General features: G+C 45.6%; 1 protein-coding gene across 1 annotated transcript in view; it reads right to left on the reverse strand.

Moving 5' to 3' along the window:
• The window catches only part of TMEM245 (transmembrane protein 245), a 442,721-nt gene that overhangs the window by 375,266 nt on the left and 47,313 nt on the right, over window positions 1-20,142 (reverse strand). The window contains 1 exon segment of the mRNA XM_029589853.1: window positions 19,799-19,912. Coding sequence (XP_029445713.1) covers window positions 19,799-19,912 — 114 coding nt within the window.

The following is a 20,142-nucleotide window of genomic DNA, read 5'->3' on the forward strand; positions in this document are numbered from 1 at the left end:
AACCGATTCACATCTACCTGTTCTAGACCTCTCATGATTTTAAACACCTCTATCATATCCCCCCTCAGCCGTCTCTTCTCCAAGCTGAAAAGTCCTAACCTCTTTGGTCTTTCCTCATAGGGGAGTTGTTCCATTCCCTTTATCACTTTGGTAGCCCTTCTCTGTACCTTCTCCATCGCAATTATATCTTTTTTGAGATGCGGCGACCAGAATTGTACACAGTATTCAAGGTGCGGTCTCACCATGGAGCGATACAGAGGCATTATGACATTTTCCGTTTTATTCATCATTCCTTTTCTAATAATTCCCAACATTCTGTTTGCTTTTTTGACTGCCGCAGCACACTGCACCGACGATTTCAATGTGTTATCCACTATGACACCTAGATCTTTTTCTTGGGTTGTAGCACCTAATATGGAACCCAACATTGTGTAATTATAGCATGGGTTATTTTTCCCTATATGCATCACCTTGCACTTATCCACATTAAATTTCATCTGCCATTTGGATGCCCAATTTTCCAGTCTCACAAGGTCTTCCTGCAATTTATCACAATCTGCTTGTGATTTAACTACTCTGAACAATTTTGTGTCATCTGCAAATTTGATTATCTCACTCGTCGTATTTCTTTCCAGATCATTTATAAATATATTGAACAGTAAGGGTCCCAATACAGATCCCTGGGGCACTCCACTGTCCACTCCCTTCCACTGAGAAAATTGCCCATTTAATCCTACTCTTTGTTTCCTGTCTTTTAGCCAGTTTGCAATCCACGAAAGGACATTGCCACCTATCCCATGACTTTTTACTTTTCCTAGAAGCCTCTCATGAGGAACTTTGTCAAACGCCTTCTGAAAATCCAAGTATACTATATCTACCGGTTCACCTTTATCCACATGTTTATTAACTCCTTCAAAAAAGTGAAGCAGATTTGTGAGGCAAGACTTGCCCTGGGTAAAGACATGCTGACTTTGTTCCATTAAACCATGTCTTTCTATATGTTCTGTGATTTTGATGTTTAGAACACTTTCCACTATTTTTCCTGGCACTGAAGTCAGGCTAACCGGTCTGTAGTTTCCCGGATCGCCCCTGGAGCCCTTTTTAAATATTGGGGTTACATTTGCTATCCTCCAGTCTTCAGGTACAATGGATGATTTTAATGATAAGTTACAAATTTTTACTAATAGGTCTGAAATTTCATTTTTTAGTTCCTTCAGAACTCTGGGGTGTATACCATCCGGTCCAGGTGATTTACTACTCTTCAGTTTGTCAATCAGGCCTACCACATCTTCTAGGTTCACCGTGATTTGATTCGGTCCATCTGAATCATTACCCATGAAAACCTTCTCCATTACCGGTACCTCCCCAACATCCTCTTCAGTAAACACCGAAGCAAAGAAATCATTTAATCTTTCCGCGATGGCCTTATCTTCTCTAAGTGCCCCTTTAACCCCTCGATCATCTAATGGTCCAACTGACTCCCTCACAGGCTTTCTGCTTCGGATATATTTTAAAAAGTTTTTACTGTGAGTTTTTGCCTCTACAGCCAACTTCTTTTCAAATTCTCTCTTAGCCTGTCTTATCAATGTCTTACATTTTTGATTCTGATTATCAGGAGGAGATTAAAATACTGTTGCGCAAGCATTCTCCTGAGACCTTTAAGGTTAAGGAGAAAACAAAGATAGCACAGCTGATTTGTGAGAAAGCTGTTGTAGCACCCATTTCTGAAATAACTCCTCCACCAGCTTTTGTCCCTGATCTCCAGGCAGGTATGAGAATTTGGGTTTTGATGCCCACTTCTGGTTAGAAGGAGAAAGCAGAAGTTATTGCCCAAGGCCCAGGCAGCAACATCTGGGTAGTGATGATCGAGGGTATGACAAGCACACTGGTTGTAAATTCAGAAAGATGTAGCAAGAGGGAATAATGCTGTATTTTTTTCCTTTCTTGTAGATCACAAGGAAGGAAGTGGGAATCTGCTTGCTGGCTGCCATGGCCTCTTTGTACATCACTATCCTCCGTTATGGCCTTTTACCTTCAACTGCTCACCAACAACTATGTCAACCTTACTTTGACCTGGGCAGCTTCCTTCAATTTGACCAACTGCTGGATCTGCATGCACTATGGACAACATATGCTGACTTATTATTGGGACCTGACTCATGAGCCCACATGACTACCTGGACTTCCGCTTGAACAAACAGCAGCCAAGAGACGAGGATCCATCTAATGGAATGGAAAGAAACAAACAGTTGGGTGGATTTTCTGTGGGTAGCTGTACGGTCTACATAGAATACTAGAGCCCGTTTACAGAGCCTGTTCTCCTGGATTGGAATGGGGCCTGGGAAAGAATGTGGGTAGTATAATGGATTGATTAATGTGAAACTCCGATACTACTTTAGGCAAGAACTTAGGATGAGTGTGGAGTACTGCCCGGTCGTGCAGAAGTTAAGTGTAAGGCGAACAGGTAACTAGAGCCTGTAACTCGCTAACTCTGTGAGCGGATGTGATTGCCAAGAGAAAAATCACTTTCCATGTGAGATAACGAAGATCACAGGACTGGAGAGGCTCGAATGGTGGTTTCATGAGCCGACCCAAAACCAGATTGAGGTCCCAAGAAGGGGCCGGAGAGCACAGTGGAGGCTTGAGGTGGAGCAAGCCCTTCAGAAATCATGTTACAAGGGGTTGTACTGAAATAGGAACATCCCCGACACCTTTATGGAAGGCAGCTACTGCACTGACATGCATTCTGATGGAAGACGTTTTAAGACAATTGACAATCGCCTGAACTTGAAAGCTTCCATCAGCAAAACCACAAAAGACTGCTTTTATAAACTCCAAGTGCTGAAAAGAATAAGACCACTTTTCCACGCTCACGACTTCAGAACGATTCTACAATCTATTATCTTCGCAAAGCTGGACTATTGTAACACCATCCTGCTTGGTCTCCCTTCATCACACACCAAACCACTTCAGATGGTTCAAAATGCCTCTGCCCGAGTACTCACTAACACCAGGAAAAGAGACCACATAACCCCTATACTAATGGGACTCCACTGGCTACCCATACACTTCAGAATAATTTACAAGGCAATTCTCACCATATACAAAAACATCCATCAACTAGCACCAATTGACCTAGGTTTCCCCCTCCGATTACACACTTCAACAAGACCGACAAGAGACGCATATAAAGGACTACTTCAAGTTCCCCCAGCCACAACCACCAAACACATTACGTTAAGAGACCAGGCCCTCTCTACTGCTGGACCAACCTTATGGAACTCCATTCCCCCAGATCTCAGAAAGGAACCCAGCCTCTCAACCTTCAAGAAAAGACTCAAGACTTGGCTGTTCAATCAGGCATTTCCTAACACCAACACGATTTAACCCCTAACAATCAAAACCCATCATCTTCAATTTCACTGTTATTTATGTTCTTTTCTTTTTCCTTTGCCAAGTTCTATTATCCCTGTTATATGTAACTGCTTTTTCTGCACTATGGTTTAAGTTTTAGTTTAATTGCACTCCTGTTCTATGTGAACCAGCACGATGGGACTATCAGTCTTGAATGCCGGTATATAAAAAACCTAAATAAATAAATAAATAAATAAGACCTGATTCTAACAAGTGCCAGAGATAGTCCAGGAACTTCGTGGTGGAACAGGTAAAAGGATCGAGGGATTGAGCAGAACACCATGATTTAAATCTGTTCCATTTGTAAAGGTAACATTTTCTTGTGGAAGGCTTCTGTGAAGCAATCAGGAAGCGCTTATAGCCGCCTTTCCACCGATGGATCCCGGATCACCGATGGCTCCAGTGCCTTCTCCACTTACTCTTTCCTTGGGAGGAGAAACACCGTTCCATCTTCCTCCATCGGGAGTCCTGCCGATGCCTCAGCCATCGATGCCGATGCGGCCATCGGCGCCACCGATCCATCCATCGGTGCCCTCTATGCTTTCATCGGTGCCTCCAGTACTTCCCTCGATGCCTTCAGAGCCTAGACCAGGACCTTCAGGAATACCATCGTCCCGTCCTTCTCAGGTTCCTAGAGGGACAGGTGTTGATCCCTATGACACCTGGACTGACGATTCATCTCTAGACACCGATGATTTACCATCGCCACCTTCTCCTACTGAAAGCAGGAAGCGTTCTCCTCCAGAGGACTTGTCCTTAATACATTTTGTGAAGGAAATGTCTGACTTAGTTCCTTTCCAATTACAGACTGAACAAGATGATAGGCACCAAATGATGGAGCTGTTACAATTCCTGGATGCTCCCAAGGAAATAACCTCCATCCTTATTCATCAGGTTCTTTTGGATCTTCTCAAAAAGAACTGGGAACACCCTGGTTTGGTAGCTCCAGTCAACCGAAAGGCAGATACCACTTACTTGGTCCAGTCATCCCCAGGTTTCCAGAAACCTCAGCTGGATCACCAATCTGTGGTTGTAGAATCTGCCCAGAAGAGGGCTCAAAACCCCACTTTTCCTTCCTCCCAGGTAAGGAGCAGAAATTCCTGGATGCCATTGGCCAGCGTGTCTTCCAAGGATCAATGCTCATCTCTCGGATCGCCTCTTACCAGCTGTATATGACCCAGTATAACAGGGTCTTAATTTGAGCAGAATCAGGACTTTGCGGAGTCCCTGCCTCAGCCCAGGGTATCTGCAGCTGCTATTTCTGCAAGAAGATGGGCCTGGCTTAAATCTTCGGACTTGCGCCCTGAAGTACAAGACAGATTGTCCGATCTACCTTGCAAAGGGGACAATCTGTTTGGCGAACAGATCCAGCGGACGGTGGCGGAACTCAAGAAGTATCATGAGACCCTTCGCCAACTCTCTCTGAGGCCTTCTGAGTATTCCTCCAAACAGCCATGCAGGAAGGACACTAAAAAGTCATTCTTCCATCCAAAGAAGTCCTATCCACCACAGTCTAGAAGTCATTCCACGAGACCTTTCCAGAAGGCCCAGTCTTGTCAACCTCGGAAACAAAAGCCGCAAGCAGCTCCTCAGCCGGGCTCCTGCTTCCGGTTTTTGACACCTGCATAGAGAGCAGCAGTCAGCTTCCACTGCCACAGATACCAGTAGGAGGTTGATTGTGGCATTTCAACAACATGTGGCACACAATCACCTCAGACCAGTGGGTCCTTGCCATAATCTCTCAAGGCTATCACCTGAACGTTCTCTCCTTCCCACCAGACTCCCCACCTCAGCTGACGTGGGGAACATCCGATCACTCATCACTCCTGGAACAGGAGGTCTCCCTCCTCCTCCAGTCCAGAGCAATAGAACCAGTGCCCTACTCCCAACAGGACCTAGGATTCTATTCCCGGTACTTTCTAATCACCAAAAAATCAGGAGGCGTTCGTCCAATTCTGGACCTATGTGCCCTCAACAAGTACCTCCAATGAGAAAAGTTCAAGATGGTAACCTTGGGTTCCCTCCTTCCTCTTCTGCAAAGAGGAGACAGGCTCTGCTCTCTAGACCTCCAGGACACATACACACACATTGCGATAACTCCATCTCATCGCAGATTTCTGAGGTTTCTGGTAGGCCCCAAGCACTATCAGTACCGAGTGCTACCATTCGGCCTGGCATCTGCACCACGAGTCTTCACCAAGTGCCTCGTAGTAATAGTAGTAGCAGCCTTCCTCAGGACTCAAGGTGTTCACGTTTACCCCTATCTCGACAATTGGTTGATCAGGGCTCCCACTCAGAAAGCTGCTCTGTCGTCCCTACATCTCACCTTACACACTCTGATTTCGCTAGAATTTCTCGTCAACTACGTGAAATCCTGCTTAGTCCCATCTCAAACTTTGTCCTTCATAGGGGCAGACTTGGACACCTTTCAAGCAAAGGCATTTCTGCCTCGACAGCGAGCTCTCACTCTCATTTCTCTCGCACATCAGCTACAGTCTCAGCACTGCTCGACTGCATGCCACTTCCTCATCCTGCTGGGACACATGGCGTCCTCAGTACAGGTTACCTCAAAGGCCTGCTTGGCCATGAGAGTCATGCAGTGGACTTTAAGGTCACAATGGACTCAATCCGTCCAACCATTATCGACCATTGTCCACATCACCGACCTACTTCATCAGTCTCTAGCCTGGTGGAAAAACCAGCTCAATCTCCTCCAAGGCCTACCCTTCCAGGCTCCAGACCCTCAAATAATTCTCACCACCGATGCTTCCAACCTTGGCTGGGGAGCACATGTTGCCAATTTGCAAACCCAAGGAGCTTGGTCTCCAAAGGAAGCCAAATACCAAATCAATTTCCTGGAGTTACGAGCAATCAGATATGCTCTCAGGGTATTTCGGGATTGTCTATCCAAGTCATCCAATTCAGACGGACAATCAGGAGGCCATGTGGTACATCAACAAACAGGGAGGAACGGGCTCCTACCTACTGTGTCAGGAAGCGGCACAGATATGGGCGGAGGCCCTCTCCCACTCTATGTGCCTCAGGGCCACCTACTTGCTGGGAGTGGACAATGTGTTGGCGGACAAGCTGAGTAGGCCTTTCAACCACATGAGTGGTCCCTCGACACCTCAGTAGCGGACTCAATATTCCAACGTTGGGGTTATCCCCACATAGACCTCTTTGCGTCACCTCAAAACCGCAAAGTAGAGAACTTTTGCTCTCTCACTCACAGCCAAGAGATGCGTTCTCCCTCTCACGGGCAACCTGTCTCCTATATGTATTCCCTCCACTTCTCTCAAAGACTCGTGAAGCTACGTCAGGAAAAGGGAACCATGATCCTGATAGCACCTCACCAAGTGTGGTTTCCCATCCTTCAGGACCACTCCATTCGCAGGCACATTCCCTTGGGAAAGGACCCGCTTCTGATCTCTCAGAACAACGGGTGCCTACGCCACCCCAATCTTCAGGCCTTGTCCCTGACTGCCTGGATGTTGAAAGGTTAATTCTTCAGCCACTCAACCTGTAGGACTTTCTTGTGGAAGGCTTTCTAGAAGCCACCAGGACAGAGACACATCCTTAGAAAGGATGAAGCAGCTGCAGGATTAACCTCTCAACATCCAGGCTGTGAGCATCAGGTCCTAGAGGTTGGGATGCCACAGCCTGCCCTAATCTTGCATGATGAGATCTGGGGAAATCCCCAGACTGATTGGTTTCCAGATGGACAACTCTGTTAGGAGTGGAAACCAGACCTTTCTTGGCCAATGAGGGGCTATGAGGATCACAGTCCCTCTGTCCTCCTGAAGTTTCAAGAGTCTTCGCCAGCAAGGGAATCGGAGGATATGTGTACAGAAGATCCTTGCTTCAATGACGGGCAAGGATGTCCAAGGCTGGTTTGCCGTCTGTCCTGTACAGGGAACAGAACTGAGTTACCTTCCTGTTTTGGGGGATAAAACAGATCTACGTCTGGGCTCCCCCAGAGGCATAAGATCTGATTTGCTACCTCCTTGTTCAGAGACCACTCGTGAGGTCTGAAGGCATGACTCAGTCTGTCCACCAGTAACTTTATACCCTAGGGGTTATAAACTTTTGCAAATTTTTAAGCAAATTTCCTGAGGAGAAAATTCCTGTCAGGAACTTGTGAAGAACTCCAAAAATCCACATGGCCAAAGCCGCGCAGAAAAAAAAAAAAAGAGCCCGAGGGGAGAACCCTGCTGGTTGCAGGGTTAGTGCCATGCTGGGCATGCCCATTAGGTGCCAGTCAAAGTTCTAGAAACTTTGACAAAAGTATTCCATGATTGGGCTCCATCCTGATGTCACCCATATGTGAGGACTACCATCCTGCTTGTCCTGTGAGAAAGTCCTACTCTTTTTTTTTTTTTTTATTTACCTGAGCTCAGCCTTTCCCGGCTGAGTACAGAGAAGTCTCCAGCTGCAGGGGTGAATACATACACCATCACCGCCGCATTCTGCTTCCTGCACCTGCTGCCTTTTACCTGTACAATCAGCTAAGTCCACATTGGCTGAAAAACCAGCTACCAAACCAAGGCATACATCTGAGGGACCACGGAAATCACCTCAAGAATTCTCAACTGGGGGAGGGACCATTTATCACAAGAGAGCAAGCTTTTTTTTCTTTTCTTTATAAAATTCTCCTTCTAAAATCTGAAGCAATCCCCAGTAGGGAGATGCATATTCACCATCTGCTGGAGTCGGAGAATACTGGCATGCTGATGTCACTGCAAGAGTATATATACTTTGACATCAGTTTGCTCAGTCGCCATCTGCTGGCAGAGGTGCATAACTTACTGATCCTAAGTCCATCTGTCTACATACTAGTAAACTTCTCTCTCTTTATTTTTGGTTGGTGGGCATAACCTATACTTCTGGACTGGTCTGGCTGGCTGAACTGGTATTCTCATTTTAGGTAGGAACTTCTTGCCAGTTACTAGATTAACTGACCATTTATTTATTGCAGACAAGCTGGCTATTACTAGAAACTGGCAAGTATTTTGTATACCTTTATTCTTTGACTAGTTTATGATATCTTGTAAGATAATTGAGATGGAATAATTAAACATAATCTTAACATCAAAAACATTTCAAGTCTGTCTGGAACCCCTTTACTAAATGTTTCAAAAGACCAAATCACACAGAATAATAATAATCATTTGTGTGTGAACCATGTATTTGTTCACTAATGTAGTGAATACATTTTCTGCTTAGCTTTCTGTTGTGATTCAGTATGACATTCGTATTGCTGCAACGCACCTGTCACTTTCAATTCTCTGGGGTCATCAAAATGTTATCTTGCATAAGCAAGAGAAGATAGCAGTAGTTAACTTTGCATCGCAGCTCTATGATATGCAAGTGCATACAATGGCACACCTATCTAAGAAACAAAGAGGTAGGAGTCTATAATAGCCGTCAAGAAAAACAAAGGGAATAGATGCCTTGGTCCTTTTTCAAGTATTTATTAAAGTAGAGACATATTCTTTTAAAAACAAATGCCCGACTCAGGCCGGGTTTTGCAGCTCAACAGCCGCTGCCTCAGGGGCTTATGTATTCATGAATCTCGAATAATTTTTGAATGAAGTGAAAACATCAAGGAGCAAATTTCTGCTAGTGGGTGATGCGAAACACTTGCAACACGCCGTCATGTGTACAGTCTCCAGGGAGGCGAATGGGTACAGTCTCTGTAATTTGCAGTTTACTTTACTGAGCATATGAGGGAGTTCCCGTGTGGAAATTGCCTCATGAGCCTCCTCAGCTAGAAGTAGGCCTTTCGAGCCGGACCTCCTCCAAGCATCGCACGGACTGCAGGGTTCGCCCAACTTGGACACTCCTACCCATGAGGTAGGCCTCTAGACGCCCTACTTACCTCGGATCCTCCAAAAACCTTGAGGCTAGAGCTGGTACCTGCCCCATGGCAGGCCCTATCCACCTGTGTGACGCCCGAACCTGCTCTCCTGGTGCTGGAACCCGGCTCAAGGTAGGCCCACGCCCGTCCTGGACCCACCCCTCCTCTACGGCTGGCCTAACCCGTGCTGTCCCGACCCAACTGTTCGCCGGCGGGCCCGATCTCGACCTGCCCTAGACCCCGCCCTCTGACGCTATCAAGGCGGTGACGGGGGACCAATCGTCTATTTAAATCGCAGAAGTGCGCCTGTGGCGTCGCGCGACAAAGGGGCATGCCCCTTGGTGCGCCCCATTTGCTCCCCTTGCTGCCCCCTGCTCTACTTCCCTTCCCCAGGCTGCCATAATTTGTTTTCTCCCCACAATAACGATACCCTCTCACCACGACACCTTGCACAAATTTTCCCTGACCAGCTGGCTTTTATTACTTCACCTCAGACATGTTGTTACTGCTTTTATAACTGCTCTCAGTCCCTTCCTTCACCTGTATCCCTGCGCAGCCCTCCTTTGTAATTTCCACAGTCCCTCTTCATTCACCCTCCCCCCTAGACCTCCCCCCCCCACCGCCTCCCCCTCTGTCACGTCAAGCAATTACAATGGCAATTTATCCTATCCCGCGTATCCATCATCCTCTCTCCAGACCCCCACTCCCCCCGCCCGCTATCCCCCACCCCTGCGCAAATCTCTAATCCCCATTCTCACCTCCCCTTTAACACAATTCTTAGGTCTCACCACCCTTTCTATAATACTATTCAACGCACAATCCCTCTCTAAAAAGACTCCCATCCTCAATGATCTACTAATCGACTGCAAACCCAACATCTGTGCAGTCACTGAGACTTGGTTTAAAGAGACAGATATTGTACTCTTCAATCAACTCCCCTCTTCCTCCTATCAGATTTTCTCAATCCCAAGACCCAAAAAAAAAGAGGCGGCGGCCTCCTCTTTGCAGCCAAGAAACTCCTAAACCTTAAACCTGTCCACATAGTTACCCCGCCTAAGCTTGAAATAGGCCTTTTCAAGTCTTCCGAACTACAAGTCTGCCTTCCTTGACTCCAACCCATCACCCCTCATTGAATTCATCGCCGATTTGATCAATGCTGATATCCCCTCCATTATCCTTGGAGATTTTAATCTCCATGTTGACTCCTTACCCCTCTCCTCATCATGCGAAGCCTTCCTCAAGTCCCTACATGCAATAGGATTTCAACAAATCATTGCCTCCCCATCCACAAAGCAGGGTATACCCTAGACCTGATTTTCATCAACTCTGGTGTCACTTCAACCACCACCCCTACCTGCACCCCTGTTCCCTGGTCCGATCACTTTCTAATAGAAAGCCTTTTATCCATTAACGCATCCCCTTCCAGCAACAACACTATAATTTCCAGAAAGACCTGCCCTAGCGACGAACTAGTCGCTGCCTTATCAAATGTCTTACCCAACCTAGACTGCTCCGATCCAGACGCTGCACGAGCATCCTGGAGCAATCTGACTGCAGATATCGCCAACAAACTGTGCCCTATCTCTAAGCACATCATTAACCCTGCTGCCAAACGCTCTAACCCATGGTACACTCCTGAGCTAAAAACAATGAAAAACAAACTCAGGCAAAAAGAATATGGCGTAAGGACCCAATCTTTCAGCACTCTTCCAGTTGTAAAACAGCCCTTCACTGCTACAGACTCACAACCCTAAAGCTCAAACGGGACTTCTACGCTGTCAAAATCCATGATTACAGATTCAACCCAAAAGCGCTATTTTCATATGTCTCAGGTCTCACGAAATCAATCCCACCCATTATACCTGACTCTGAAGCATCTGCCAAATGCGAAGAACTTGCTCTCTACTTCCATAGTAAAATAGCTAACCTCCTCTCCAGATTCCCCATCTCGCTGAGCTCTCCCCCTTCAGGTACTTTACCTGCTACTCCCCTAATGGTCTCCTTCGACTACACCTCCTCCAAAGAAGTCTAATCCATCCTCAAAAAACTCAAACCTGCCTCCCACCCCAACGACACCATCCCCCCCAAAGCGCTCTTGGCCGTCCCTAATTAAATAGCCAGAGCCATAGCAGACATCATCAACTGCTCCCTCTCTACAGGCACTGTCCCAGACACACTTAAAAAGGCAGTAGTCAAACCCCTCCTTAAGAAGCCCTCGTTAGACCCGAGAGACCCTGCTAATTTCCGCCCCATCTCTAAGCTCCCGTTTATCGCCAAGATAATGGAAAGAGTTGTAAACTCGCAACTCATGGACTTCCTTGAAAATCACAAGATCCTCCACGCCTCACAATTCGGTTTCCGGAAACATTTCAATACAGAATTCCTCCTACTCACCCTATCCGACCACCTCCTCAGAGGAATGGGACAGGGTCACAACTACCTCCTCGCCCTCCTTGATATCTCCACGGCATTTGACACTATTTGCCATAATCACCTCCTTGCCCGCCTAGAAGGAATCGGCATCTCAGGCCTAGCCCTCTCATGGTTCAAATCCTATCTCTCGAACAGAAATTTCTCCATTAAAATAGATAATGACATATCCGCCCCCCCACCCTCTCCTACAAGGAGTCCCACAAAGTTCTTCCCTTTCCTCCACCCTCTAACATCTACCTCACTCCACTCTGCCATCTTCTATCTGAACTCAATCTCAAGTTCTATCTATATGCAGATGATGTCCAAATCATCATACCTATTCATAACTCTATCTCCAACGCCCTGAAGCATTGGGAATCCTGCCTCGCATCTATCAACTCCCTGCTCACCAACCTCCACCTCGCTCTTAATACTAACAAAACTGAACTCCTACTCATTTCCCCCCACTCTCCCCCTACACCCCCTCTGTCTACTGACCCAGCCATTAACCTCATTGTAGCACAACCCTTTGTAAAGGACCTTGGAGTCCTCCTTGATCAACAATTAAACATGAAGAAAAATGTTAGCTCTATACTCAAAGTTTCTTCAAACTCAACATCCTAAAAAAACTCAAACCCTTACTACACACCCAAGACTTCCGCACAGTGATCCAAGCCACCCTGTCTGCTAAATTGGACTACTGCAACTCACTCCTATTAGGGCTCCCCTACTCCACGATAAAGCCACTGCAAATGCTACAAAATGCAACTGCTAGAATCATCACTAATGCCTGCAAAACTGACCACATCACCCCCATCCTCAAAGACCTTCACTGGCTCCCTATCTGTTCCCATATACTCTACAAAACTCTGACCATCGTACATAAATCCACTCACTCCCACAACTCCGACTGGCTTGATATTCCTTTTAGCCTGCATCAGACAAATCGGCCCACTAGAACAACGAACAAAGGAACCTTACTTGTGCCCTCCCTGAAAACAGCACACCTTTCCTCCACAAGAGATCGTGCCCTTTCAATTGCTGGCCCTTCATGCTGGAATTCCTTGCCTCTAAGCCTACGTCTTGAACCATGCCCCTTCAAATTTAAAAAGAAGCTAAAAACATGGTTGTTCAAACAAGCATTCCCGGACTAGTCGTCCCTTCCCTCCATCAGCCACCTAGTCTGTCTCTATGCTTTTACTATGTACATATATCCTATGCTCACCCATACTTTTATTACTATGATGTTATACTGTTACCTTTTCTTACATTATTGGACATTTACCTTATGTTAAGGTTCTTGTTTTATGTTGTTGTTACACTGTACTTCGCTTTTCCTGCGTGATTCCCCCCACCACCCCCCCTAGTTGTTTTCTCCCTGTTATCATGTACTTTCAAACCTGTTTATTGTGAACCGGTATGATGTCCCCACTAATAACGGTATAAAAAAGTCAATCAATCAATAAATCAATCAATAAATCAATCAATAAACAAATAAATAAATGAATAAATGGATGAATGAATAAATGAATAAATGAATGAATATAAACCATATAGTAAACTCTCCAGGGAGGCGAATGGGTATTCATGGCTAATTCATCCCGATATCTACAGAAAAACACTATTTCCGGTAAGCAAACTTGCTTTTCTGTTGAGAAAAAGGCTGCATTAGTCATTACATGTGGGGAGTCCCAAGCTGAAGGTCGCTGCAAAGCGTTTACTGAAAAAGCAATCCAGACGCCACCATGGAGAGTAGACTATTACGAGAACAGGTTACACAAAACTGACTGTCCAAATATACTGTCAGTCCCTGGAAGATTGTCAAGACAATGATGGGATGTAAAGGTGTGCACTGTTGACCAGGCTGTAGCTTTGCAGCTGTCCTCGAACGGCATTTCTTCAAGAAGAGCAACAAAAGAAGCCATAGATCTTACTTGATGAGCTTTGACAAAGTCTGTAACATGTAATCCTGCTAAAGTGTAGCAGTGTTGAATGCATTTAGCTATCCAATTCGACATGGCCAACTTGGTGATTGAATGCCTAATCTAGTAAGAGGAGTCTTGAGACACAAAAAACTGAGAAGACTGATGATGTGGCTTAGTGTGTTTCTTTTAATATGCTAAAACGTGAATTTTAAAAGCCCGATATGTGAATATGTCTGGCTCGTGTGCGCTGAGTGGATTTTAAAAGCTGCCAAGATACATGCATATCTCCTGGACAGCGAACATCTCAGAAGATTTCAAAAAAGGGCGGGATGCAGGCGTTTTCAAGGCGTAAACCTGAGACTTGTGGTGATCCTTCAATTGGGCCACAGCATCCCTGACCTTATCTCCGAAGAGATTTTTACTGGTGCAGGGTAGGTCTGCGAGTTTCTCTTGGACCTCTGGCCAAGGTTTGAAGCTCGGAGCCAGGCCATCCTGTGGGCGTCAATGCCCGGTGCAGCCACCCTCGCTGCCATCTCAAAACATTATTAAGTGGACCTCACCTCATGTTTATCAGCCTCAAGGCCCTGCTGCATCACTGTCAAAAAAGTGTTCTGCTGTTGTTCGGCAGGCGCTCCAACAGCTCCTGAACCGGTTTCCATAGGTTTCGGTTGTATAGAGTCATGTACAGCTGGGTATATGAAGCAATACGGGTGATCAGCATGGCACCTTGATATAACTTCCTACCCAAGGCATCCAACGCTCTATGCTCCCTACCTGGATAACCCGAGGCATGGATGCAAAAATGCTGGGCCTTCTTGAGGGTGGACTCCACCACCTCAGATTGATGTGGGAGGTGACGTCTTTCAAACCCCAAGGCTTGCTGCACACTAGGTAGATGGCATCCGCCTTCCAATTCACCAGAGGAATGGACACAGTGTTCCCAGATCCTAAGGATTAATTCCTTAAAGATGTCATGGACTGGAACATCCACTACCTCCTTTGGGACGTCACAAACTGGAGGACTTCCAGCATCTTATGCAGAGCATCCTCCTCCATGAGTAGTTAAAATGGGATAGCTTCCACCATAGCCTGGACAAAGCCCACAAAGGAGAGGTCTTCTGGGGGGCCCTGCTCCTTTCATCTGGAAGAGACAGTTCCAACAGAAGGTTGCCTGAGTCATCCGAGGACAAGTCAGAGGTATCATCCCCCCATGGATCATATGGGACATCCTCATCGCTAAGGTACCCTGGGAGCCGCCGTGGCGGGTCCTTGCCCATGCCTCACGGTTTGGGCACCAAGGGCATCGATTGCCGGGGAACATCGGTTGCGGGATCAACGGCCCCGACTGTGTCAGCGGTCGATTCAGCTCTTCCTGCTCGGAGGACTCCATGATGGGAGTCGCTCTGGAGAGGGACATCGGAGGCATGCCCAGCAGAACATCCAGACGCTCTGGTGGGGGCGCCAGAGAAGGCGCTAGCTCTGGCACAGGTATGGGGAGAATATGGATCAGACATTTTGGCACCAAAAAGCTTCATCTTGTCTAGACAGGCATGATGGCCTTTGGGGGGGTCATCTGATTGGAAAAATGACAACCCTGGACGTCAAGTAATGCCCCCAGGCATGGGATACAGTGGAAACTGGACGCCGCCATGAAAAATAGCTGGCGAGCGGTCAACAGCTGGCGGCCACCGAGAAGAGACACACTGGAGATAGGCTGCAAACAAGGGAAAAAAATTTAACCTACTGCACCGCTGACCGGGATACTGACTGGAGGAAGAGGGACCCAGCGAAGAAAGTAAAAAAAAAACAAACCAGGAAAGCAAAAAACACTTTGAAAAGACCAGAGCTCCCCAAACTGCGAGGCAAATACTTCGCGGAAGAAAGAGACTGAAGAGGGACCCCGCGTGGATGCGCAGCTAGTGGTATGCTGGGTATGCTCTGTGTGCCAATCAAAGTTTCTAGAAACTTTGACAAAAGTTTTCCGTGCTGGGCTCCATCTGATGATGTCATCCACATGAGGACTACCATCCTGCTTGTCCTAGGAGAAAGTCAGTATACTTTTGCTATTCTGATCTGCTCTGCAGTAAGCAAGTAGCACTATACATCTTTTGAGTGAAGAATTCTAAGTTCAATTTGTAGTTCTTGGTAAGGGGTGGGGCCTTTTTACCCATAAAAGTCTTTAAAAATATCTTCTTAGTTAAGCTGAATGAATTTCTGATACCCATTCTGTTTACAGAGCTGGTGGTTTTTTGCAATGTAACTAAGCAATAGCCATACCTCCTTAGTGATCACTAGCTTCCTAAGGAGCACATCTGACCCCAAAAATCATTAACTGGTAACTGCTCAAACTTGCCTTGTTTTAAGTTATTTAGCATGTAAAGTAATGCTGTTCAAAAAAGTGGTCACAACACTAGATCAACAATTTAAACATGGCTGAAATGTGTTCACCTATTCTGTACTTCTTTTTGAACTTCTATCCCAAACTTGCCTAAGAAAATTTTTTTTTAAGTCAGTAAACTAGTCCTCATCACGCCAAGGTCTTTAAGAACATTTTATCGGGCCAATACAGTAAAAACGCGGGCTCTCCTGTGTGCGCGATACAGTAAATAAATTTATTTAAATTAGGCCCTGCGGTAAAAAGAGGCGCTAGGGACACTAGCGCGTCCCTAGAGCCTCTTTTCGGACAGGAGCGGCAGCTGTCAGCGGGTTTGACAGCCGACGCGCAATTTTGCCGGCATCGGTTCTTGAGCCCGCTGACAGCCACGGGTTCGGAAACCAGACGCCGGCAAAACTGAGCGTTCGGTTTTCAACCCGCGAGCCTATTTCAATTTTTTTTTTTACTTTTTTAAACTTTTGGGACCTCCTTTGGGTAGGCGCTAATTTCTGAAAGTAAAATGTGCAGCCTGGCTCAGTGGCGTAGCCAGAAATGAATTTTTGGCTGGGCCCAAGGTTAACATGGGTGGGCACTAAAAGTCTGAGCCATGGAATTCAAATTCTTATTGATAAATACTTTCACACACACACACCTGACAATAGATTTCTAAATAATCTGCTACAGCTGTTATACTTTTAATATTTTAAACTCAATTACTTCAAGCACCTACCAATGCTAAACCTAATATATATTTATGAAAGCATTTCAATTATACTTAAAGAGATCTCAAGTGGCAGTATCCCATAACTTACAAAGAACCATATACTAGTCTACTATAAAGACAAATATCTCATCATGCATCACAGTATTCTGTGAGATGTTTTAAAACCCTCTGGAATGTTGTACCAAAATATTTCTACTTGAAAAAAGCTCAGAAAGGCAATGTACTTTTAAGATGGAACTAGGTTCAAACGAATTACAAATTCAATGATGAAGGAACCCTCTTTCCTTAAACTTATCAAACGCAGTAATTCATGACCATCATAATAGGCATCATTGTGTGGTAAAGTATACCTTTGTCACTCTGCCTTATGCTTAATCATAGGTCAGTCCATATTTTTAAGTGTTTTTGTTGCTTAATTCACCCCAGTGATATACTCCAAATTTCTAGCAATAATCTTATGTTACATCAATTCAAGGTTACTTTTGTTGAAAATTATGATCCAAACTTATCTGGATAATACGATGTTATTACTTCTTAACCACCATCGACTTTGAGCTTGATGCCACGCCAAGATACGCCATGCTGTGGAATATATTACGCCCTTGAAGAAGGACTCGATGCTAGTCCGAAACATTGTGCAATGTCGGGCATAGAACAGCAATATAGTGAATTCTCATATTGCTGACAATTTGAGGGCATCAAGCTCAAAGTCGATGGTGGTTAAGAAGAAGTAATAACATTGTATTATCCAGATAAGTTTGGTTCATAATTTTCAACAAAAGTAACCTTGAATTGATGTAACACAAGATTATTGCTAGAAATTTGGAGTATATCACTGGGGTGAATTAAGCAACAAAAACACTTAAAAATATGGACTGACCTATGATTAAGCATAAGGCAGAGTGACAAAGGTATACTTTACCACACAATGATGCCTATTATGATGGTCATGAATTACTGCGTTTGATAAGTTTAAGAAAATAGGAAAGAGGGTTCCTTCATCATTGAATTTGTACCAAAATATTTACCATAATTGAGCAAATGCCTTATTAATCTGTATCAATAAAACAGATAAATATCTTTGAAGATTTCTTTTCCTATGGCTCAACTATTTAGTTTTAGTCTTCCTCTGATGCTGACATTTGCTGAATCGTGTCCAGGGGCTCCTGACATTCATCCCCATTTCTTTACAAAGGAAGAACAGAAAAAAAGACTGTTTTGGATAAAGAGATGTCTTGAAGGTGGTCACACCCTTTGGCTGACAGCTGGGATGTATCCTTAGCAGTGTGGAGAGGATAACTGGGTAGACAGGAGAAAAAGGCTATCCAGCCCTGTCATTTACTAAGCTATCATCATGTAAACATACACTCTGCATCCACAAATAAGATTGATACAATTGCCTACATGCTAGTAAAATACCTCACCTCGGGCACACACACAGAACCGACCTTCACCAAAGTACAGAAAGACCACACATTATAAATATGGAGATAGAAACTGGAATGGAAAACCAAAAAAGCCACTCTGCATGCAGTGCAAACCTGGAGAAATGGAAAGAGAAATATAGCACCTAACAGTCCCAGGATCTGCAATAATGCACACAAACTAAGCCGCACAAAGTTACACCTGCATTATGGAACATATAACAACCTATCTATGAAAAGGCAACACTACAAATATTAAATCAGGTCCTAAACACTAATACACCTCCTATTAGGAAAACAGAACAAGCCAAGCTGCTATAGAGCCCCACACAGAAATAACTGTAAAACTATATTAATAAATGTTTCAAAACAGCTGATGAACAGAATAACATCCAACAAAACTCATAAAAATTATTAAACATTGTCCAAATATCAATAAAATATTTCAAAACAGCAGACACATCACATAATACTCAATAATTAAAATGGCAGTCAATCAAGAAAAATAAACTTAAAATGCCACTTTTACTTACCATCTCCAGCAACTCTCCTACTCCTTTCCCTTGAAAGCACATACCAGGAGCAGCAGCTCTGTCTCTCACACACACACCCCAGTCACCTCCCTGCCCAGTCTCTGTCTCACACACACCCCAGTCACCTCCCTGCCCAGTCTCTGTCTCACACACACCCCACACACACCCCAGTCACACCCCACACACACCCCAGTCACCCTCCCTGCCCAGTCTCTGTCTCACACACACCCTAGTCACCTCCCTGCCCAGTCTCTGTCTCACACACACCCCAGTCACCTCCCTGCCCAGGCTCTGTCTCACACACACCCCCGTCACCCTCCCTGCCCAGTCTCTGTCTCTCACACACACCCCAGTCACCTCCCTGCCCAGGCTCTGTCTCACACACACCCCAGTCACCTCCCTGCCCTGCATTTCCAGCCCGTGGCTTGAACACTGCCACTCCTCCCACCCTGATGACCCCCTTCTTCCTGCCCCACCAGCCAATCAGAGGCTTCCTCCTTCCACTGGCAGGAAGAAGGCTTCCGATTGGCCCGCGGGGGCAGGTAGAAGGGAGGAGGTTTCCCATTGGCCCACGGGGGCAGGAAGAAGGGAGGAGGTTTCCCATTGGCCCACGGGGGCAGGAAGAAGATAGGAGGTTTCCCATTGGCCCACAGGGGCAGGAAGAAGGTAAAGGGAAGTATTACTGGGGCTGTGGGACACCGGGAGCCGCAACACACCAGCTGATTTTATTTTTTTTTCTGCCTTGGATGCCTGCTGATGCTGCCTGCTTTTATTGGCTGCAGTGTCTTGCAAAGAAATTTGGGTGGGCCTGAATGGAAAGTGGGTGGGCCACTGCCCACCCAGGCCCACCCGTAGCTACGCCACTGGCCTGGCTGCACATTTTACTTACTGAATCGCGCGGGAATACCTAATAGGGCCATCAACATGCATTTGCATGTTGCGGGCGCTATTAGGTTCGGGGGGGGGGGGGGGGGTTGGACGCGCATTTTGGACGCGCTATTATCCCTTACTGAATAAGGGGTAAAGTTAGCACGTCGAAAACGCGCGTCCAAATGCCGGCTAACAGCGCACTGTACTTTATCGGCCTGATACCTTAGGTAACACTTGACATTTTTCTTAAGATAAGTTCAGTCACCTGAAGATGGTGATGAAGGCTGTTCCTCCTGGTTCTCTCCAAACCCTGTGATTGTTATGGCCATTGCAATTGTTGAGGCAGCAATGGAAATCATCTGGCCTGGCAATTCTGTACCTATAAAATAAAAAAAATAAAGAGAGACAGTGGTCTCCAATTATTAAACGTCTTTATTAAACTCAAAAATCCAACTCATACAGCCTTATTAAGCAGCTTTGTTACTTCTTATAAAATTTAACATATCCCAACGTTCAGTGAGACCAAAAAGAACATCAGTATTCAATAAGGGCTACTCACTGTTCAATACTTAAATATCAAAGTCTATCTTTTCCAGAGATTATTCACAC

This window comes from Rhinatrema bivittatum, chromosome 2 (assembly GCF_901001135.1).
Source record: "Rhinatrema bivittatum chromosome 2, aRhiBiv1.1, whole genome shotgun sequence".
Lineage (NCBI taxonomy): Eukaryota > Metazoa > Chordata > Amphibia > Gymnophiona > Rhinatrematidae > Rhinatrema > Rhinatrema bivittatum.